Genomic DNA, 23,728 nt, shown 5'->3' with positions numbered 1-23,728 from the left:
TGGGAGGGTGAGTCCCAGGAGGGAAGGTGGTATCCCCATTTAAGTGGCCAACCCCAGGCAGGTGGGTTGTCATTTGGTGGTTTACAACACCCTGGTCTCCTACACCTGGGATGCCCCAAAACCTCAGTTTGGGGCACAAAGCAATTAGGTGACCAGCCAGAGGCCACACCCAGTAGGTGAATGGTCTAATTGAGATAATTTTTTTTTTTTGCCATACGCGGGCCTCTCAGTGTTATGGCCTCTCCTGTTGCGGAGCACAGGCTCCGGACGCGCAGGCTCAGCGGCCATGGCTCACGGGCCCAGCCACTCCGTGGCATGTGGGATCTTCCCAGACCGGGGCACGAACCCGTGTCCCCTGCATCGGCAGGTGGACTTTCAACCACAGCGCCACCAGGGAAGCCCTGAGATAATTTTTTAATTGAGGTGACATTCACATAATGGAAAGTTAATGATTTGAAGTAAACAATTCAGTGGCCCAAACACAATGTTGTCAACCATCCCCTCTATCTAGTTCCAGAACATTCCCATCACCCCAAAAGGAAACCCATTCTCATTAGCTGTCACTCCCCATTCCCCATCTCCCTCCAGCCCCTGGTAACCACTAATCTGCTTTCTGACTATGGATTTGCCTATTCTGGACATTTCATATAAATGGGATCATATGCAATGTGGTCTTTCTAGTCTGGCTTCTTTCACTCAGCATATTTTGAGGTTCCTCCTCATTGCAGCATGTGTCAGTGCTTCATTCCTCGCTATGGCTGAATAATATTCCACATTTTGTTCATCCACTCATCTGTTGATGGACACTTGGGTTGTTTCCACCTTTTGGTGATTGCGACTAGTGCTGCTCTAAACATGGTGTACACCTATTTGAACACCTGGTTTTGATTCTTTTGGATGGATACCTAGGAGTAGAATTCTGGTCATATGATAATTCTAGTCTGTATTTGAACCCAGGCCCTCCAGCGCCAGACTCTGCCCTGACGCTTTTGAAGCCACTCTGGCAGTATAGCAGACTCAAACTTCTGACCGGGCAGATCTCAGTTTCCACGTTGCAAGCAGGTCTGGGGTGTGACCCAGCTCCCAGGGCCCTCACGTTCCCCGGGAGATGACACAGGAAGGGGCCCTTGCCTGATGTGGAGGTACATGGGCGGAGCCACGCCCACCAGATCCGGTGTTTGATTCCGGCTCTTTTATGCGGCTCATGAACGCAGGAAACCCAAGGGGACCCGTAGGATAGGAGAAGACCTTAAGCGCAGGAAACCTCAATGGGCTCCAAAGTTCAAGGGTTTGCCGCCGCAAGAAAGTGTATGAGCTAGGGCCTCTGAGGCCTGAAGTGCCCCCATTTGATGCAGACATTTAATGTAATCGCCCTTCAACCGCTGTAGTGTACATCATGCAGTTGCTCTGTGCTGACCTTGCTCCCCAGACCTGTCCCAGCTAGAGGAACCGGGGTTTAGTTCCTCCACTTTACAGACGAGGAAACTGAGGCACAGCCAGAACCTGCCCCTTTTCCTCCACGAGAAGAAATCGCGATGGGAGAGGAAACAGGGGATGACTTGAACCATCACCTGGCTCACACCTGTGGACCTGGATCTTCCCCCTCCCCAGAGCTCCCAACTCTAACGTGTCAACACCAGAAACTTCTAGAGACTCAGACGCAGCACACAGCAGGGTTTGAATCTTCACCAGCCCCAATCCCAAGAATCTTCCTATCTGACTTCTGAAAATGCCAGCCCACGGCATCCAGACGTCTGGTGTCTCAGGATAGGTTATCGGGTTCTGAAACATTCTAACCTCTTGAAGAGCCACTAGGTTCAACTTACCTCCCTGCCCCTCTTTCAATCATTTCTTCATCGAACACACGTTGGACCAACCCTGCCCGGGGCCCTGTGCCGAAGAAGGCGCTGTTTGCACACCTCCAGCCGCGGGGAGCTCACTCTCTGACTGTGGGCAGGACTCAAGTGGGGTCGTGAGCCGGGATAGGGGCGGGGGAGGCTAGAAGCAGCCTGGGTGGTGCCATGCGGTCAGTGGAGGGGAAGGGGCGGGGCCGGGGAGGGAAGAAGGGAGGGGCCGGCAGGAGAACTTGTACTGGGCCCTGCAGAAACGGCCCAGCTGGAAGTGGGGGCTCCAGCGGGGAGGCAGGCAGGAAGCAGAGAAGCCGGGAAGGGCGGGGGCTCGTGCTCAGGTGAAACGCTTCCTCCTGCTCGCGAGCCAAGAGGAGCAGGGATAGGGGTCGGAGGCTGGACGGCTGTCTGGGGGTGAGTATTGGGGGCCTCGGAGGATCTAGCGGAACCCTGGTGGGGGGCGGAGTTGGGGCTCTAGGGAAGCCCCTGCAGGTCCCTGGGGTCGGTTATCTGCCGCGTTTACCCTGAACAGGCAGGGAGATCCTGGAGCCCCGGGTCTCAATAGCCCTGTTGCCCTCACCCATCGGTAATAGTACTCGCCTGCGTGCCAAGGCCGGCTCAGTCTTGGCCGGGAAGGAAGCCTCACCCACGCCTGGGGAATGGGGGGAGACCGAGGCCACGTGGAGCTGTGGCATCCCTGATCCTGGACAATGTCCCGTCGCAGTCGTGGACACAGTGAAGCGACCCTGGACTCCCACCTCCCATCCTCCTCCTAGGATAGGGTGGGATCGGAACCCAGGAGTGGAGGAAGCTTTGTATGCGCTGGCCGTTACTATTACTGTTATCGTTATTGTTGAGATTGTTAGCATACTGATTGAGAGGGTATAGGCAGGAACAACACCCGGGTTCCCAGGTTGGGTTTATTATTGTTTCTTGAGGGAACCACTGCTGAACCCCAGCGCTGCCAGGCGCTGGACCAGGTTCCGGCCTGGGCACCCCAGTTCACAGTTTCCTCTGGGATCCATTCAGGTCCCTGCTCAGCCAGTGCCTGGCTGTGTTGCTTGCTTTTGGTTGCTCCTGGTCTCTGAATGCACCTCAGTGTCCCCTCTGGGAGGTAGCAAAATGACCTGGCTTCCATGAGGATGCCTGAGGGGTTAGGCAGTGGAAGCTGTTATGATGGGGGCGCTTCTGGCCACTGAAAGACCTCAAGTGAGTGACTATAGGTCTCTGAGCCTCAGTTTTACTATGTGTCAAGTGGGGCTCATGATACGGAACTGTGGTGAAGGTGAAATAAGTCAGTAAGTGCAATGGCCACTCAGTGGGGCCCACAGAATGTCAGCCATCACCATAAGTATATTACAGTTACGTCATTAGCCACCTTTCCAGGTTCTCAACCAACTTTCCCTCTGGGTCAGATTTTTTTTATCATGGCCACTTTTCAGATGGGGAAACTGAGGACCCATCCCCCTCCCCCCAAACCCTCTACGCCAACCCTCCCCTCCCCCCTCTCCCTACCCCCCTACCCTCACCTCCCACCCCCTGGGGCCAGGGCCTCCCTGTTGTCCAGATCTGGAATTCAGGGCCCAGAGGAAGTTTGATGGATTTGAGGCTGGCCCTGGGGCCACCACTTTCTCCCACTGCCCTTTCAGTTCCCAAGGCGGCCACCATGACAGACAGGGCTGAAGAGTCCAGAGGAAGAGGTGTGGCCCCTGTGTCAGGTCACTGGGCCCCCACCTCTTAGCAGCCTAGGTGAGCAGCTCATGTTTGCCCAGCCCAGCCTGGACACCCTCCCTTCCCCTCTCCCTCACCCCCAGGGTGCAGAGAGTGATTCATGCCAGGTACTCTGGGTGTGGGGGAACTGAGAAGGGGCGTTGGAGCTTCTCTGCTCCAGGCCAGAGCTTGGGGAATCCAGACAAGCCTGCTTAGCCCAGGGACCCTGGGGCTGGGCTGGGTTAGCCCAGGAGGAGGAGATAAGACATCACTGAGTGTCTTCTCTTCCTGCCAACAGCCTCTGAGGCCCAGAGTGAGTCAATAACTTGCCCCCCACCCCCCATGAGCCAGGGAGGATGCCCATTGTGGTCCCTCCACCTGATGGGAGTCTGGCTCAGCTTGATTGCCCCCCGTGATAGGGGAACTCACTACCAAGATAGCAGACTAAAGGAGGTCCCACCGGGTGGTGGTTAAAGGCAGGGATTGGGCTACCACTTGACCTCCCTTGAATGGGTTCCTTGACCTCTCTGTGTCTCAGTTTCCCCATCAATAAAAATGAGGCTAACATAGCCCTACCTCCCAGCACAAGTGTGGAGTGTCGATGAGCTGTTGGTGGAAAGGCTGCATGCAGGATATGGCATGTTAACTCTAATCCTGATTATGTGGCTCATTGGTGATATTTATCTTTGCATGAAAGAAATTATGTCGGACCAAGCCTGGATTAGGGTCCTGACCAGGTGTGGAGGTCCTCCAGAAGGTTCCCAGAGGTTCAATTTGCACATCAGCCCTGGATCATGGGAAGATTCTGAGGTTGAACTGCGATGCACAGCCTGCCTCCCTAGCCTGTTTCCCCATCTAGGAAATGAGCCCAGAGATGCCGTTTGAGGCTCAGCCGGGGGCAGGGCTGGCATTTAATCAGGGGCCTATGTCCAGCCTCAGAATCCTTCCTGGACCCATCCTAGGTACCCCGGGCAGTTTCTGCAGTGGGGGAGGGCAGGCTCATCCAATGAGTCATCCATTAGGAGCCCTGGGACCTGGAAACAGAAGACTCAAGGGTCCAAAGTGTGTGTGTCACCCTGCCCCCTCCCACCCTTTCTTCCACGCCCAGGGGTTCACCAAAGTGAATGTTGGACGTATATTTGCATAAAACCCACTTACACACATGGTAAGCAGAGTTGGCCCATAACGAGGCTTTCTTACGAATTATCTTTACTGGGCTTTCTCTTCTTTTATTTTCCTGTTTACAAAAGCAACTCATGGTCCTTGTAAAAAGGGACCAGCCCGTCATTACTGGAAGGCCAAACTGGTATGAACCTGTGAGGGATCACCCGCAGGTCCAGCTCGTCAGTGTTCAAATTCCAGCAACCTGGCCTCTGGTAGGTGGGTGCCTTCTCTGTGCCTACCTTGCCCCCGCTGGGAACTGGAACAGGGGACCTCCTTGGGAGGCCCAGTGAGAGCCACGGGGGCCCATCCGCAGGCCAGTGGTTCGCACCCTCTCCTGCAAGCACCCCTGGCTCCCGTCCTTGGGTCTTCATTCCTGGAACTTACCCTTTTCTGGAAAATTGTCTCCTTCGCTGCCTCTGTTCCCCATTAGCCCATTGGCTCCCCAAACATGGTGGTTTGTCTCCATCAACTTGGTTGGGTGCCCAGAACCTAGACCAGGGCATGGTACACACCGGGCGTTCAGCTCAGAGCAGTGACCAGTGTGCAAGTGATAGCGGTAGCTGCTGCTGCGATACTAATATCGTCATTGTTGGCACTTCGTATATGTGTGACTTGGAGAAAAGGTGACCGCTTAGTCCTCTAGCCTTTCCCAGGGCTCAGGGGGTTATACACACAAATGGGGTTCTCCTGTCACCCCCAACCCCTCACCTCTCCTTTTGGCAGCCCCAGAATATTCCAGGCCCCCATCCCCATCCAGATCCCAGCTGAGCGTCAGTGGGGCGTACAGGAGCAATTGAAGCCACAGCGGAGCTGATACTTAGCACCTGCTGGGGGCGAGCCGTGAGTGGGCAGCTGACGCCAGGCAGCTTTCCAGATGAGGCTGCTGAGGCCTGGAGCGGGCAGGGGGCAGCTACCTACCCCGCGCCCACAGATGACCAGTAGCCGGGTCAGGCCTTCCTTCCTCGGGGGCCACGGTGGCTGTCTCAGGAACATCAGCTCTCTTGGTCCTCACGGCTGCTGGGTGAGTGGGGGGAACGAGCCCTCGTGTTCCTGATTCAAGAACTGAGCCCCAGTGACTGGGCTGTTTGGGAGCACCCAGGCCTGGGGGTCCCCAGAGCTGGGGTAAGGAGGGGGGCGCATGGGTATGTGTCTGACAGGCCTGGAGAGGGACCCAAGATTCACCCTCTCCAAGCCTCAGTTTCCTCATCTGAAAATTGGGAGCGTCGTGTGGGGATTCACCTTGATGTGATGGAGGCCTCCAAGTCAGTGTCAGGCAAGCCCCCACTGTCTGTGAAATAGTGCAGGGTGGGGATGGGGCCCCCCAAGGGTGCTAATGGGTAGGGCCTTGCCACCTGGATTGTGTGACATTCTCACTTCCCCATGTGCCTCAGCTTCTCTGCCTTCCTGGCCTCCCAAGGGGAGGTGAGGGGCACAGAGGTGCCTGGAGCCATACGTGCCTGGGTCCTTGACAGACCTTGACTGTCACTTGGGGGTGTAGGCAGAGGTTGGGGGACTAGAGCACTGTCACCAGCGGGGGCCCCTAATTAATTCTGCTGAGTGGTCAGCCCCTTCCGTACATCGAGTGTCTCATTAATATTCAGTGAGTTATTAATATTTAGTACTGAGTGTATATATGCAACGAATCATGACTATTCAGTGACTGTCTGTTCAGGGCGGTTTTAGTGGCTCATTCATATCATATTCACTGTGATAATATGCATATTCATTAATGCGTCACAAATGTGCCTTGCAACTATTAATTGTTGCCTTATAACTATTTCATGTATTATAAATACTGGGTGCCTCCTGCATATTTAAAAGATCATTAATATTCAGCACTTCACTAATATTCAGTGCTTCTTGCTCATTAAATGCATCCTGAATATTTTAGTGCCGTGAATATTTGGCCCTTTAGCACGTTAGGACTATTCAGAGTCAGGAATATTCAGTGCCTCTTGGTCCTGCCCCCTTGGCTCCAAGGATGTGCTTGCTGACTTATCAGGACTGAATCACCTGCATCCCCAAGGTCCCAGGTAGGGGACGGTGGCAGCTGCTGCCTAGAATGGGGTTAGCCTGAAGTGAGGCACAAGGAAATAACCAATATGTGAGTCATTGTTAGCATTTTTCCTCATGCAGCAAACAGCAGTGAGCACCAACTGGGGACGCAGCTGTGAGGGTCAAGATGCTGGGCCCCACCCCTCTGGAGCTCCAGGCTGGCTGGGGAGATGGACAGGAGGGAAGTGAGCAGTTTTGTCTAATGGCGGTGAGAGCAGCAGAGGAAAGCAGAGCCGGGGTGGGGTGTTCTAGCTGGGAGGTTGGGGCGTCTCTAAGGAGGTGATGTTGGGCAGAAGCCTGAAGATCAAGGAGAAACAGGGGGAAGAGCAGGAGAGAGGGACATCCAAGGTGGAAGGAAAGGCAGGTGCAAAGGTCCTGTGGCAGGGCTGAGCCCGGGTGTTTGAAGGAGCTGTGAAGAGGCTGGTGTGGCAAGAGTGGAGGAAAGGGGGCAGTGGACATGGGGTGGGAGGAGAAGGAGATTGAGAGCACCCCGGGGGGGGGGGGCTTTTGGGTTGCAGCCAACGAAAACAAGTGGTTTTGCTGGGTGCGCTGCAGAAAGCAGGCTCTGAGTGATGGTGAAGTTGCAACAGTGCATGGAGGGCAAACAGCCCCGAGCAGGACTGGCCGGTATTGCAGTGAGGGGACTGGGTGATGGCCCCTGAGAGTCAGCCCGGACATCACTGCTGTGACTCTGTACACCATGGCACTACGGTCTGTAGGGAGGAACATGGAGGAGGCCCTGCCACGTGCAGGCACTATATGGATGTGTTAATCCATCAAATGCCTGATGGATCTTCCTGGTTTACATGGCATCGTGTCCCGAAGGCTCTCGCCCAGACACCACACCTGGGTCACCTGCTGCCCAAAACTCCCCTTGTGAAAGGCTCAGAGACTTCTCACATTTTGTTCTCCCTGGTCCATCCTTCTCTGTCTCCCACATCCAGGCTCTAAATTTTGTTTCTTTTTTTTTTGGCCATGCCACACTGCATATGGGATCTCAGTTCCCCAACCAGGGATCGAACCCGTGCTGCCTGCAGTGGAAGTGCGGAGTCTTAACCACTGGACTGCCAGGGAGGTCCCAGGCTCTAAATATTGATGACTCCCTTCATCCTATTTGCTGAACTCACCCACGTCCCTGTACCCCGCCAGCCAGCCCCTATCCAGGTCCCCAAATTCTTCTTCCTGGTTGCTGCCCTGGCCTCTAACTCCTGCCCTGATCGCCTTTTCCCCTTCAGTGGCCCCACAGGGGACTTCTTCAAAGCATAACTCCATCTTGTCCTTCCCCTACTCACACACCGTCCATGGATCCCCATTGCTCCTTACTTGCAACATAAGAGCTGCTTTGTGGTCTGCCCCATTTCCTGATCCTCCCCCTGCCATCATCTGGCAACCCTGCCTTTATCTCCCTCCTCCTCCACTTCTCCAACCACACCGCCTCCTCTCTCTCCCTTTGATAACCTAAAGGCCCACCTCAGGGCCTTTGCACTTGCTGTGCCCTCTGCTTAGAATGCCCTTCCCCTGGGGCTCTGCCCAGGTGATTTCCCTTCATCCTTCAGGATGTCCCCAGGCTGCTCAGGTCCCTCCCCTGACAGGGATCCCTCCTTCTTCAACAGCATTTATTGCAGCTGCGACTAAACAAATCACTTCCTCATGTATTAATATCATAAAAGAAGGGCTGGCTTGGCCATGGCTGTGTCCCCTGCACCCTACACACAGTAGGTGCTTAGTAAATACTCTATGGCCCACAAGTCAGTGCAACAAGTAAAACGGTTGGATTCGTACATGTTCATAGACACTCCTGCTTTATGCTGAGCCTCAATATCCCCATCTGTAAGTGGGGGCACTAAAGGAGCCAGGACAATGAACCAAGGTCACTGAGGTTGTCATCGCATAGTCAATGTATGCCAAGCCCTTTAATACTCAATAGAAAGTGACCCATTGTGTGTCTGTAGGGCAGGGAGTATTCTCAGCACTTCCATGTGCTAATGAGGAAATAGACTCCCAAGGGGAAGTGACTCACCAAGGTCAACTCAGAGCAAAGAGGTACCATTCAACAAGGAATCTGACCTCTCTGCTCCCTGCTCACACACCTCCATGGCTCGCCCATGCCCCCAGGAAACAGCCCCACTGCTCAGCCTGGCATTCAAGGTCTTTACAGGGTCTGGCTCCACCTCTTAGCCTCAGAAATCAACCCCTTTCCAAATTCTGCTTTTCAGCAAAATAAACTACACATGATTCCTTGAATAGGCTTTGTTTTCTTTCCCTTCCTTGCTTTTGTATTTGCTCTCTTTGCTACCTGAACTCCCCTTGGTGAACTCATATGCATCCTTCAAAACCTCAACTTCAATATCCTGATCCATTCTTCTGGCCCAGCCCTGATCCCACAGGTGTCTGGATTTGTCTCCCCCAGATTGAGGGCTTCTGGGGGGCCAGGCCCAGGGTTGAGGCTTCTCAATTCCTCCAGAACCTATTTGTTGAACGAATGAATAGTTTTCATATATGTGTTTTGAGATAAGAGCCACTGAGACCCTTCTCAGAGCTGAAGGACTTGGAGATAATGTGGATTTCTGTGGTGATGTGAGTCACCCACTGGGCCACCTTGGGACAACTCTCTGAGCTTCACTTCTCCAGCTATGAAATGGGGGTGGGGATTCCCCCAGAGTTATTCAGACCCCACAAACTTCAGAGTGAGCAGCTATTTGGGCTTCCACAAGCCCAATCCTTCCAGAACTGGAGAGGGTAGACAGGAGAATCTTGTGTGGGGTCAGGGAATCGAAAGCAGACCTGAGAGGAACTTCTCACCAGCCATACAGCCCCACCAGCAAAGTCCCCAGAGCTGCCGCACAGTCGCTTAGGAGGAAGTAATACCAAGAGGCTTCCTGTCCTTGGCTAAGTGGAGCCCGTAAGCCCCAGCTTTTCCCACGGTAGGTGTGAGGTCCCAGCCCATTTAGAAAGTAAGGCCTGTAAGGAGAGGTTGGGGACTACCTGGGATACAGCCCACTGAGACACCCAGCAAGGTATCCTGGACCAGTGAATCCCCAGCACTCTCAGCCTGGCTGAAAGCGGGGCCTGGAGTTTCTTTTTTATGCCAGTCTGGATGTGGGATGTTGCGAGTTTGGAAACATTTGCTGCTTGAAGTTTTAAGGGGCCATGAGTTAGAGGTGGAGGTAGCCTTGGTGGCTGGAAAAGGGAAGGGGATCTGGGATGCATTAATAGAGGTCTAGTATAAGGGGAAGGGGACGTGAGCCTCCATCCCCTCCACCCCCAACTTGAGCTCTCAGACCTCAATCAGGAGCCTTATGGGGGCTGGGAGGGTGACGTCGCTGTAAGATTCCTCCATTTAAAGAAACCAGAGACCTGGCAAGAAAAAGTTGGGAATGCAGGTAGCCAACAAAGATGAAGTGTTTCATATGCAAAGGGATCTTGCAAATAAACAAGAAAGAAAATGCAAGGAAAAGAACGGGCATTAATGGATTTAATTAAAACCAAATGGCCACCCCCAAGAGCTTCTATTTTGCCCAGATACCCTGATCCCAGTGATATGAGCCATTTAGTCATTTTACCTCTTCTCACACCTTCCCCCTCCCCAATGTCCAGGTTTGGCTGAGTTGTAAATATTCCTATTTGTTGAGGTATCTTTCTTTGTTTTGGAGCTCTTGTTTGGCGCTAAACACATTCCCAGCTAACAGATCCTTGGCCATTTAGGTTTGATTTTCTATTTAAATAGCAATAAATCTCATAAATACTCCATCTAATGAACTTAACTAAACCTATATCAAGCTTCTTTGTTCAGTCCTTCATTCTCCTCTTTGGATCCTTCCTCCTTTTGAGTTCTCTATTCTGGTTTCTGTGTTTATTTAGACCAGGATTTCTCAATCTTGAAATTGCTGGATCATCTTCTGTCATGGGGCCATCCTGTGCCCTATAGGATGTTAATTTAAGCAGCATCTCTGGCCTCCACCTGCTCGATGCCATTAGCAGTCCCATATCTCCACCCTGCCCCAATCATGATAACCAGAAATGTCTCTAGACATTGCCCAGTAAGTATCCTGTGGGAGCAGAATAACCCCTAATTGAAAACTGATTTAGACTCTAAACTGCAGATGGGGTAGGGGGTGAATCACCCTCTAAATTTTCATGGGATTCTGAATGAGGGTGTCTCTTAGCCAGAAGTTAGGGTCCCAGGCACACCCTTGTCTTCCAGCATCTGTGGGTCTCTGGCCACCAGTGTCACCGAAGAGAATGTTGTGACATCTCTGGTCTTATTTTTGGTGACTTGGGCTTTCTACTGCAGCTCTTGAGTTTTTTCCCGTCCTCGGAGCTCCAGGGATCTGCAAGGTTCACCTGGGAATGCTCCTTTCTTGTGGTCCACTCTGGACTCGGGCCCCTTTTCAGCTCAGGAAAATGTCCTTCTAGGATTCTGTTCATTCTTGCATCATTTTTCAGTTCACAGTCTCCTCTCAAGATTATGATTTGCCTTTTTGGGTCTCCCAGACCTGCCCTCCGGATGGTGAACCACCCGCTGAGGCTGTCAGCTAACCCAGGGATGCCATGGAAACAAGACAGGCTCTGTGCCACCCACAGACAGGGTCCCCAGCTGCTCAGACTCCACCAGCTCATTCCCACCTCAGGGTCTTTGCACCTGCTGTTCCCTCCCTGGGGATCTTTCCCTCACAACCTCAGCCATGATGGCTCCTCTGTGCCATTCACATCCCAGCTTAAATGTCATCCAGACCTCAAGATCCACGCCCGCCACCCAACCCCATTTCCTTCCGTGGCATTCATCCCCTTGCATCTCTTCACCGAGGTTTTTATTTAGTGTTTGTTCCCCCTCAAGCATGTGGGTCCCAGAGTGGCCGAGACATTGAAGTATCCCGTGCCTGTTCACCACTGTGTCCCCGCTCCTGGGAGGTGCCTGGCACACAGGAGAAGCACAGTAAATATTGGCTCGAATGAATGAATGTATAAATTCATTCTGAGAGTCAATATGTATATATTTTGGCCACACCATGTGACTTCCGGGATCTTAGTTCCCCGACCAGGGATCAAACCCGTACCCCCTGCAATGGAAGCACAGAGTCCTAACCACCGGACCTCCAGGGAAGTCCCAAGAGTCAATATTTTTTCAGATGCTGTGGCATCCCAGCATTTGTTCGTTCATTCATTCATTCAACACATTTACTGAGCGCCTACTATGCACCAAGCACAGTTCTAGGGGCTGGGGATAAAATGATGAATAAGACTTATTGCATGGAGCTTGTATTCTGGTGGGGAAGATGGATGAGAAGCAGTACATTTTTTAAGGTTTTTTAAAATTAATTAATTTATTTATTTTTGGCTGCGTTGGGTCTTCGTTGCTGCGCACGGGCTTTCTCTAGTTGCGGCGAGCGGGGGCTACTCTTCGTTGCGGTGCGTGGGCTTCCCATTGCAGTGGCTTCTCTTGTTGTGGAGCACCGGCTCTAGGCGCGCGGGCTTCAAAAGTTGTGGCACACGGGCTCAGTAGTTGTGGCACACGGGCTCAGTAGTTGTGGCTCACGGGCTCCAGAGTGCAGGCTCAGTGGTTGTAGCGCACGGGCTTAGTTGCTCCGCGGCATGTGGGATCTCCCCAGACCAAGGCTCGAACCCGTGTCCCCTGCACAGGCAGATGGGTTCCTAACCACTGCGCCACCAGGGAAGCCCCATTTTTTAAGTTTTTATTTTAGGAGGTGAAAAGTGCTGTGGAAGAAAGAAAAAGTAGGCTAGGGTGGGGGATCAGGGCTGCCAGTGAGATGGTGTGTCCTGAGGAGGTGTTCCTGAGAAGGGGACATTTGAGCAAAGACAAGAGGAGGGGGAGGAGGGAGTTGTATAGAAATCTGGAGAATCAGGCAGAGGAAACAACCTGTGCAAAGGTTCTGAGGCAGGACCGTGCTCAGCATGTTTGAGGTTAAAATCCCAACCACACTCTTACATAGGGTTAATTCCCATTTTACTTTGAAGCTCAGAGAGGTCAAGCTTCTTTCCCAAGGTCACACAGCAGAACCTGTGGAGTGGGATCTGAGCCCCATTTCGGGGAGACACCTGGCTGGAGAGGCCTTGGCCAGGCAGTGTGCAGAGGCAGTGATGGGCACGTTGGGGAAATGGCCTCATGGATCAGGGAAGGAGCCTCTGTCCCCAGCACCAGCACCCGTTTGTGGCTCTAGATAAAATGGGAAACTACTCTCTTCTTGCTCCCAGGCAATTGCTGGGTGGTGTTGCTTGGAGCTCGAGGGGCCTACCAGAATCCACTGACTACCCCCACAGTGTTTTAGGTGCCAGAGGGGAGAGCGAGGAGACCCCCAACGAGCACAGACATCCTGAGGCAATCTGAGGTAAGTGCTGGGGTTCACATATTCATTCAACAAATACTTGTTGAATAGCCACTAGGTACCAGGTGCCAGGAACTCCCTTCACACCTGCACAATCTAGTGAGTTGCTCAGATGCCCCCTTTATAACTGAGGAAACTGAGACCCTAGGTATGGAGGGCACACAGCCAGGGAGTGATGGAGTTGGGATTTAAACCCAGGAGTTGGACTCCAGAGGGCATCTCTCTGAGGTGAGACAATAAGTGTTTACTGAATTGGTAAGTTCTGCCTTGGGTCTAATCTGGCATTTTCATGCTGAACTGGAAGATAGATCTTCAAAGTTAGGGCTGGAACACAGCACAGATACCACCTTTCCAGACAAAACGATATTGAGGGAGTCCAGGGAAGCCTGGGAAAGGGATCGGGACAGGAGACCAAGGCCTCTGCCTACATATGGGAAATGAAGTCTTCGGGCGGGGTGGGGGTGGGGGGTGGTTGATGGATAAATAAGAGTGTGCCAGGCTGCTCTCACCTTCTGAGATGGCCCACACTCTGTCTGAGTGTGTTTCTCTCTAAATAAATCCACTTCTTACCTATCACTTTGTCTCTCACTGAATTCTTTGTGATGAGACATCAAGAACCTGAGCTTTGTTAAATCCTGAGACCAGAACGAAAACCCCCAACAAGTGGAAAATGTTAGCATTCTTCACTCCAGAAAAGACCACCTGAGGCCAGATTCAAGGAACCAAAGAAGCTCATCAAGAGATTACCTGAGGGCTTCCCTGGTGGTGCAGTGGTTGAGAGTCCGCCTGCTGATGCAGGGGACACGGGTTCGTGCCCTGGTCCGGGAAGATCCCACATGCCGCGGAGCGGCTGGGCCCATGAGCCATGGCCACTGGGCCTGAGTGTCCGGAGCCTGTGCTCTGCAACGGGAGAGGCCACAACAGTGAGAGTACTAAAAAAAAAAAAAAAAAAAAGATTACCTGAGACCAGATTAAAGGAGTGCAGGCCCTGCACACACCCTAATCCTTATCAGCAACCCTGCCCTTGAACCATTGCCAAATCCTCCTGGGTTGGGACACACAGTTTTAAGGGTCAGGAGCCTGCTGCTTCCCCCTTTTCCCTGGCAAAGCAATAAAGCTCTTCTTTTCTTTCTTTCTTTTTTTTTTGCGGTACGCAGGCCTCTCACTGTTGTGACCTCTCCCGTTGCGGAGCACAGGCTCTGGACACGCAGGCTCAGTGGCCATGGCCCACGGGCCCAGCCGCTCCGCGGCATGTGGGATCTTCCCGTACCGGGGCACGAACCCGTGTCCCCTGCATCGGCTGGTGGACTCTCAACCACTGCGCCACCAGGGAAGCCCTCTTCTTTTCTACTTTACCCCTCCCCCGCCCAAAAAAGTGTGCCAGAGAGAAACTTAATGAATTTACTTTTATTCATAAATTCATTCATTCAGACACTCTCTGCTTTCCCCGTGTGTTTGCCTCATGCTGGGCAATGCCAGGACCCTCAAGAAGCCCCCAGTCTTGGGAAGAAAAAGTCAGAGATCATGATGAAACCTCAGATTGGGACTTGAACCCACGTGCTGGGACTCGAACCCAGCCTAAACCCAGACTGACACTTGGACTCGAACCCGGCCAAAACCCACAGTCTTCCAACTGACATCACACACCATATCAGGTGAGAAAGGCACCAGGGTATGGGGTTATCAGTTTTTATAGGGGTGGGTAATTTTATAGGCTAATGAGTGGGAGGAGTATTCCAGCTATTTTGGGAAAGTGCGGGGATTTCCAGGAATTGGGCCACCACCCACTTTTTGATCCTTATGGTCGGTCTTGGAACTGTCATGGTGCCTATAGTGTCATTTAGCTTGCTGATGTGTTACAGTGAGTGTATACTGAGGCTCAAGGTCTAGTGGAAGTTGACTTATCTGCCATCCTGGATCCATTTGGTTCTAATCAGTTTATGTCATGTCTGTGGGCTATGTCATTCTTTCAGAGGTTGTGCCCTGCCCCCTTCCCTCCTGTTTCAGTGACCTAGCCAGAGAGGGAGACAGGGCTAAATAGGAAACCAGGACCCTTCCTGAGAGGTCCAAGAGGACTACCCAGAGAATGGATTATTTGAGATGGGTTTTAAAGGAGGAAGAGGAGTTTGCCAAGGAAGATAGCTTTGTTTGAGACATGCTGGGCCTGAGGGTTCTGTGAAGAGCCAGGGCCCATGCTCAGCTCACAGGACCATTAAAAATAGTCAAGAAGAATGAGTGACGGTTATATCAGAATCCCAGAAGCTCAGAGCTTCCTGGAGGAGTAAGTGAAAAGGGAAGCAGGAAGGATCCCAGCAGCTCTCAACTGCTAAATAGGGAGTTCTCTGCCTCTCTCCGGGAGGCTCCTGGGCCATCTCTGAGAGAAGGACATAAAGAGGACCAGCTTGGATGTGGGGGGTGGGATTCTGGGCACACTGAATCTGGGAGGCTCACCTTGGCATCTCCATGCCTGTTTTCTCTGTAAATATTGATCCCCGGTAGGGCCTGGGCAACAGTCAGAGCCAACATGGGGTACTGGAGGAGGTGGGAGCCGGGGGAATCTCTGGGGGTGAATTTCAGTATTTTTCCAACTTGAGCAACTATAGGGCTGCAACCAGGTGTTGGGGTCCACAGGTAGCTCTGGAAAAGTGCTTGGCCCATCTGGCATCTTCAGGCATCTTCAGTGAGTGTTATTGTCTGCAGGAGCTGCCCAGGGGTCTCTTCGGACCAATCCCAAACTCAGACGGACCAGAATGAGGTGTTCTCGGCCCCTGCGGACAGAGATGGGCCTGGCTGTGGCTCTGGGCACCTTCACCCTCCTCTTCCTCTTCAGTCTGCAGGTCACCACCCACCTGCCCAGGCCTGAAGGAGCCACCAGGCACCCCCGTGGCTCTGGTCTGGCCCTCGCCACCCTCCCGCCCACCGCCCACCCCACTGCCTGGCCAACACCTCCATAGCCGCCCCGCCGGACTTCACCAGGCAGTCACAGCACATCCGCAACTTCCTGCTGTACAAACACTGCCGCGACGTCGTGCTGCTCCAGGACGTGCCGCCTGACAAGTGCGTGCAGCCAGTCTTTCTGCTGCTGGTGATCACGTCCTCGCCCAGCAATTACGGGCACCGGGAGCTGGTGCGGCGCAGGTGGGGCCGTGAGCGCCAGGTCCACGGTGTCCAGCTGCGCCGCCTCTTCCTCGTGGGCACGGACCCCAACCCGCTGGAGGCGCGCAAGTTCAACCAGCTGTAGGCCATGGAGGCGCGGATGCTCGGTGACATCCTGCAGTGGGATTTCTACGACTCATTCTTCAACCTCACGCTCAAACAGGTGGGCTGGGGGAGGGAGGGTGTCACCTGATTGGGGTGCCCAAAGTTGCTACCACCTCCTCTGAGGAGCTCTGGGGACCAGAAACTCCCATCAACCTCCCCCCAACCCATCTACTGTCCTCATGGTGATCCGAAGTCTTCTTTGTCCAAGGGAGGCAGGGAGAAAGGACTTACAAGCCTGACTTTCCAAGCCTTGATGACCTGGGCTCAAATCGAGACTCTGCTTCTTATCTGCTGTTTGCCATGGATGATCATTCACCTCTCTGTGCGTCAGTTTCCTCATCAGGGAAATGGGATATTAATTGAACTCACCCACCTCTGAGGGCTGCTGTGAGGATTACATGAGATGATATTCATAAGGCACCTGGGCCAGTGCCAGGTGCTCAGATAACATTTGGCAATGGCACATGGGGAGAGCTGGACAGAACACATCTTATTTCTTTGTTCTGGTTCTGTCTCCCCATGAGGCCCAGGTCTGTGTGGAAGATACTCAACAAAGACCTTTCTGATGGAAAAGAAACCATGAGAGGTAGACAGAAACTTGCCCATGCTCAGAGGAGGAATTGAAGGCTCCAAGGACGTACCCAGGATGTGGAGGGTGGGGATGGAGTAAGCTGAGTAGAGATACAAGTTGAAAGGGGCCCAGTGCAGGTTCCTGCTCATAGTAAGCACAGACAGGTCTGGGTTCAAGACTTTGAACAACAGACCTTCTCTGTTGTATGACCTTGCTCAAGGCACTTTCTCTGGAGAGCCTCTATTTCCTCATCTGTAAATGGGATTGAAGACCACATCTGCCTCTTAAAATTGTATTAAGGATTCAAGGTAGGGCAGGTACTGAGTACAGTGCCTAGCATGCAGCCAAAGTTATGGAGGTAACTGAAGCCGAGGCGGGTAGAGGACCCAGAACCTCTTAACATGCCATGTTCTTAACGCAGAACACAAAAGCATGTGATAAACATCAACTTGACAAACATGAATCCAGTGCCTACAAAGTGTTGACCCCATAATGGGTGCCGAAGAGATGGCACATAGGAGAGACACAGCTCCCACCCAGGCGGACCCCAGAGTCTGATGGGGGAGGTAGATGTTATATAACAATCATACAAGTAATTATTTAATGGTAGTGCTTGGCAAGGCAGAGTCAGAAGGAATAGCAATAAATGTAAATATGACAATTTTCAAGCACTTCTTGCTGCTTTACAGAGCATCATCTCTGTAGATCCCCAACACTCCTGGAGGCAGGTCCCATGATGTGTCCTGTCTGGGAAGTTGGAAACTGAAGCACAGAGAGGGACAGTTGGTTGCAAAGGACCACAGAGTGAGTTCTTTAACCCAGAATAGCCTAACTGGAAAACACATCCTTGCCTGGCCTCGCTGGGCTGGGGTGGCTGACAGGGACCCAAAGCTGATGGCCCCAGGCACCAAGCCCATGTGCCCTGTCCACCCCCCCTTGCAGGTGCTCTTCCTACAGTGGCAGAAGACACGGTGCACATGCCAGTTTTATGCTCAACTGGGATGATGACGTCTTTGCCCACCCAGACAACGTGGTCACCTACCTGCAGGGCAACAACCCTGACCACCACCTCAGACAGGTGTCTGAGATAGGCTTCACAGGAATTGGGGCAGTGGCAAAGGGGGCCTCACAGCAGAATGAGGACTGGAGACCAGGTCCTCAGGGAATAAAATGTTTTGCAAAGACTTAGAGGTCTTTTTTTTGTTGTTTTTTTAAGTGATTTATAAGTTTTAACTCAGATCAGTCTACATTCATCCTTAAAATCTCACTTCCAGAAGAAAATATATACCAGTAAAACAGAGCAAGGATGAAGTAGAGGCTATGGAAGCTTCTATCTGGCAGATCTCACATCATCCTCCCCTGCCCCCCACACATACCCTCCATGGCTCCCTATTGCCCTCAGCTTACATTCCCCCCTGCAGACTGATTCTCACTGCCAGCTTGATGGCAGGGTCCGGAGAGAGAGACACAGGGGTGATACTGCTCCTAGCTGCATGGGACGCTGGACCCACCTGCTTCTGGCAAGGCTCCTACTGAATCCCACCCCGCCACCACGCAGCCTCCCCTCTCTTCCGCGGGCTCACCTCCTCTCACCGGGACTACAGCTCTACTGTCCTCTGTCTCACTCCTTGTGTCCCTTCTTTAAGTATTTATTGTGCACCTACTGTGTGCTACACGCCTTGCCCTGTACTCCTCCTCCCAGCCCCATGGAAAAGGTCAGGGGGCAGTGACCCACTTTATAGTGAGGACACAAACCTGTGAACAGTGAAACAGGAAGTTACCAGAAGTGGTAAGAACTTTGAGGAGAATTCAGATGAGGTAATTGGACACACAGTGATGGGGACGGGCACTAGCCAGGAAGGAAGTTGGGGTTGGGACTGCAGAGATGGGGCCTGAAGGAGGAGGTTATGGCCTTGGGGAGAATTGGGAGGAGGATGTTCCAGGCAGAGGATACAGCATATGCAAAGGCCCTGAGGTGAGACGATCTGAGAGCATTTAAATTGCAGCCAGGAAGCTATGACTGGAGGTGGGTAAGGAGGAGATGGAGGGAAAGGGGACAGGAGATCACAGGGACTAGTCACATGGGGCCTCGTGGGTTTGGGTGAGGAGAGAGGGTGTTATTTTGAGGGTTACGGCATCTTTGGAGCAAGGAAATGACATGATTAATTTTATTTATTTATTTATTTATGTTCGGCTGCGTTGGGTCTTCATTGCTGTACGCGGGCTTTCTCTAGTTGTGGCGAGCGGGGGCTACTCTTGGTTGCGGTGCGCAGGCCTCTCATTGCGGTGGCTTCTCTTGCTGCGGAGCACGGGCTCTAGCCGTGTGGGCTTCAGTAGTTGTGGCACGAGCTCAGTAGGTGTGGTGCACGGGCTTTGTTGCTCCACAGCATGTGGGATCTTCCTGGACCAGGGCTCGAACCCATGTCCCCTGCATTGGCAGGCGGATTCTTAACCACTGTGCCACCGGGGAAGTACCGACATTATTGATTTTTAAGTTTTAAGAAGCCCTGCAGCTGCATGGAGACTGTTGAAAAGGAAGGTGGAGGCTGAGGCAGCCTCCAAGCCAGAGGAGACAGGCCTGGATGAGGCAGGGGCTGCAGGGGTTTCTACCAGGTAGATCTGATCTCATCCTGCCCCTGCTCAAACACCTTCTGTTTCTCCCCTTTGCTCTTGGGAAAGAGTGCTGCTCCCCTGCTGCACCGGATTGAATAGTGTCTCACAAAAGTTCCCATCCACCTGGCACCTCAGAATATGGCCTTATTTGGAAATAGAGTCTTTGCAGATGTAATTAAGGTAAGGATCAAGATAAGATCATCCTGGATTAGGGTGGGCTCTGAATCCAATGAGAGTGCTTTTAGCAGAGACAGAAATGAACACACAGAGAGACCTGGAAAAGAAGACGATGTGAAAATGGGGGCAGAGCTTGGAGTGATGCAGCTACAAGCCAAGAATTGCCAGTAGCCCCCCAGAGTTGAGAGAGGCAGGGGGACAGAATCTTCCTCAGAGCCCTTCAAAAAAAATCAACCCTGCCAACCTTGATTTCTGACTTCTGGCCTCTAAAACTGGGAGGGAATAAGTTTCTACTGTTCTAAGCCGCCCAGTCTGTGGCTGTTCCAGCAGCCTTAGGAAACTAATACACATGTGAACAGATCACATAGTCAAATGCCCGAGCATTTTTTTCAAGAGGGTCAAATCATACAATTCCTATCTCAGGATGAAAGGAGGACACAAGTGAAAAGAATGGTGAGAGTTGGATCACTAAATATCCACTGTGAGGGGAATTCCCTGGCAGTCCAGTGGTTAGGACTCCATGCTTATTGCAGGTGGCACGGGTTCAATCCCCGGTCAGGGAACTACGGTTCCACAAGCCCCACGGCACCGCCAAAAAAAAAAAAAAAAAAAATCCACTGTGACATTCAGACATTCATGTGTTGTGTTGGACGTTAAGTGAGGTTAAGGCCCCCCATGAGCCATGACAGAGGCCTGGATTCGAATCCTGAACTTGATCATTCCCTCCGTCTGACCTTGGCAAACAGCCAGCTCCCTTGGCCTCAGTTACCCCCTTTTTATTGTGATGCGTCTCCAATTGTTATTAAGTTTCTGGAAGTGTTGGTGGGTCCACGGCTGCCAGAGGACAATTCCACACAAAGGCTGACCCAGGCTTGTGCCTTTTTCTTGAGAAAATGCAAAAAGTTTCTTCAGATTCTGCTGGCATCTTATTTATTTACTATTGATAGGACAGCAAGAGGGGTGTCAAATGCAGGGAGCACGGTAACTGGGCTCCTCTGAGGTGAGAACATTTGAGAACAGGTGTCTGGCATCTCCACAAAACCAAGGATCCTCCAAGCCCGGTTTGGGATCTGGTGTTTTCCCCAGCTGGCCCCCCAGAGGACAGGTGGCCTGGGTGAGGTGGTGAGCACCTTGTCCTAGGAGGTAATCAACAAAGTCCCCCCAGACATGGGGCTTCATGGTGCTGTGTGGCATCAGGAGTTCACCAGACCGGACCCCTGTGGGTCTCGGGCTCCCCCAAGGCCACACCCCAGGAGGGTTCAGTGGGGACAGAGGGTCAGCAGGTCTTGCCGGGTGCAGCCACTGAGGCAGCAGTGACGGACAGGGTTGGTGGCAGCTGCCCGGCGACGGCGGTGGTGGTGATGGCGAGAGGCCTGGGGCAGGGGCTGTGGGGCGAGTACCAGCATGGGGTCCCCACTGGCCATCAGCCCGTGGAGGAGATGTTGTCCTTCCAGCCACTGTAGCAGCTCACCTGGGGACAGGGAGGAATTCAGCATAGAGGGGGGACCCCAGAGGACCCCACCCACGCTGCACACACAGCCTCCACTCATCATGCACAGAAACAGAAAGTAAGCATTTATTGAGTGCCCAGTGTATACCAGGCACAGATTGAATCCCCCATCCGGACGTGTGGAGTCTCGACCCACACCACACTTAAGTCCCCAGCTAGGCACACTCCCACGTGTCACCTATGGTAAGAAGGCACAGACACTTCACAGAGCAGATGACAGAAGGGGTGACATACGACGTATACATGTACACACAGACGCAGGCGCACACCCTCATAGCCCCTCCCACTTCCCTGCACACCTCTGCACACCCATCTGTACCCGGTCACACACACAGGACACACACGCATGTGACAGACGTTGTACACAAAGCTGTTTGATACTCCCTGCACCAGGGCCGGGACTAGGGTGAAGAGAGCCAGGCTCGGACCTGGAGCCCACAATTTTAAGGGGGTGCCAAAAAACCTCAACAACCAAGATCAAACATATTGTAACGGAACATTTTAAAATTAAAATGAATGCAGAAATTCCTGAAGATCAAAATATTGAAACTGTAAATAAAGACAGATCTGATCTGGCTACGCACTTGTTCAGACTCGCTCGCGTCGCTCGCCGCGCACTGATTCCCGCTCCTGGCAGGGGGCGCATCCCCCGTGGACTTGCACACACCCGCGCAGCCGGCAGGCGGACCCCAGAACATGCATGCAAACCCGTCTGCATGCACCTGCCCACGCCCGGCCCCAGAGACCCCACAGCACAGTCCTCGCCCACTCCTACTCACGGTCGCCGCCAGCCACATGTCGCCCATCCTCGGGGGACCAGCGCGGGCCCCCGCACAGCCGCACCAGCGCGCGCACGAAGTGGTGGCCGCACAGCTTCTCGGGCGCTTCCTGGACGGGGACAGGGCGTAGGGCGAGCGCCAAGGCCGGGCCCAGCAGCACCAGCGCCCAGGTGAGCCGACGGGGGTCCATGGCTGCGGGAGGCACTGGGCCCCAGCGGGGATCCCCCTTATAGGAGCTGGCCCGCCCCAACTGGGAGCCTTGGAGGGGGGACAGAGCATTCCTGCAGGATGGTCCAGGGAGAAGGTCAAGGGCAGGGTCAGGGCAAGCATACTGGAACCCCTGATAGTTGGGTTTCCTTTTTTTTATGATATGAGTGCCTGACAACCTTTGATTGCGGAGGCATCGGCTTCATAGCTGGCTCCCCAATAAATGTGACTAGGTAAAGGGCCAGGCCACCTCCTCCCACTGAGGCACTTTTGTTTTACACATCTCGGCTGATTTCAGTCACTTACCACTTGGGCCACTTGGTTGCTTGTTTTGATTTCTCTTCTTATGCTTTAAATGCCAACCTATGTTAAATTCACCAATAAAGAGTGAGCCCACGAACTCTTAGGCTCCCACCCTTGACCCCAATAAAAGCAGGACCCCAGACCCACACTTCTCTCTCTACCCAGGACCTTGCTCTGTGGCCCCGGGAGTGCTGTGTAATTTCCAGGTGTACTGTGTAATTTATAAGTAATAAACCTTTATTTTCTCAAAGTTTCCTGATGGTTGTTGCTGAATGGCATCTTTCAATCATAATAAGAACTCAAGGGCCGGTCCAGCCACAACATTGATTTTTTTTTAATTAATTAATTAATTTATTTTTATTTTATTTTATTTTTTGGCTGCGTTGGGTCTCCATTGCTGCGCGCGGGCTTTCTCTAGTTGCTGTGAGCGGCAGCTTTCTCTTCATTGCGGTGCACAGGCTTCTCATTGTAGTGGCTTCTCTTGTTGCAGAACATGGGCTCTAGGCGCGTGGGCTTCAGTAGTTGTGGCGCATGGACTCAGTAGTTATGGCTCGCGGGCTGTAGAGGGCAGGCTCAGTAGTTGTGGTGCTCGGGCTTAGTTGCTCCGCAACATGTGGGATCTTCCCGGACCAGGGCTCGAATCTGTGTCCCCTGCATTGGCAGGCGGATTCTTAACCACTGTACCACTAGGGAAGCCCAACATTGATTACTGATAGGCCGAGATCCATACAAAACAGCCATGGTATCTCTCCCTGGGCCAGGGCCTTGGGCGTATCTCTCCCAGGGGGACCACTGGTTGAGGAGTCTTTATTTTATTTTATTTATTTATTTATTTATTTATTTGCAATACGCGGGCCTCTCACCGTTGTGGCCTCTCCCGTTGCAGAGCACAGGCTCCGGACGCACAGGCTCAGCGGCCATGGCTCACGGGCCCAGCCGCTCCGCGGCATGTGGGATCTTCCCGGACCGGGGCACGATCCCGTGTCCCCTGCATCGGCAGGCGAACTCTCAACCACTGCACCACCAGGGAAGCCCGAGGAGTCTTTATTTTTTAACCATTTTAAAGAGTAGAAATAGATAAACTGAGAAATAATCATTCCATGGGATGGTGGCAGTGGGCATCCAGCCAACTGAGACCAGGGCCATTCAGAATCTTGTTGTCCTTATTAGTGGACAAATAAGGAAAC

General features: G+C 52.8%; 2 protein-coding genes across 2 annotated transcripts; one reads left to right on the top strand and one right to left on the bottom strand.

Annotated features, from left to right (window-relative positions):
- Window positions 1-2,121: 2,121 nt before the first annotated feature.
- Window positions 2,122-18,141, top strand: B3GNT3 (UDP-GlcNAc:betaGal beta-1,3-N-acetylglucosaminyltransferase 3; the record flags this gene model as incomplete). Its single annotated transcript, XM_082623246.1, is given in 9 exon segments — window positions 2,122-2,261; window positions 12,990-13,123; window positions 14,278-14,775; window positions 15,821-15,956; window positions 15,958-16,051; window positions 16,053-16,358; window positions 16,362-16,439; window positions 17,895-17,929; window positions 17,931-18,141. Coding segments are annotated over 6 exon segments (810 nt in total). The 5' UTR covers window positions 2,122-2,261; window positions 12,990-13,123; window positions 14,278-14,775; window positions 15,821-15,870.
- Window positions 18,142-21,001: 2,860 nt separating this feature from the next.
- Window positions 21,002-22,221, bottom strand: INSL3 (insulin like 3; the record flags this gene model as incomplete). Its single annotated transcript, XM_082622594.1, has 2 exons — window positions 21,002-21,213; window positions 22,032-22,221. 2 exons carry the CDS (start codon window positions 22,219-22,221, stop codon window positions 21,002-21,004), a joined length of 402 nt encoding a protein of 133 aa, XP_082478720.1.
- Window positions 22,222-23,728: the final 1,507 nt, after the last annotated feature.

This window comes from Mesoplodon mirus (assembly GCF_964341445.2).
Source record: "Mesoplodon mirus genome assembly, chromosome: 5".
NCBI lineage: Eukaryota > Metazoa > Chordata > Mammalia > Artiodactyla > Ziphiidae > Mesoplodon > Mesoplodon mirus.
The sequence above is the reverse complement of the archived record's forward strand: the minus strand, read 5'-3'. Positions and strand labels throughout refer to the sequence as shown.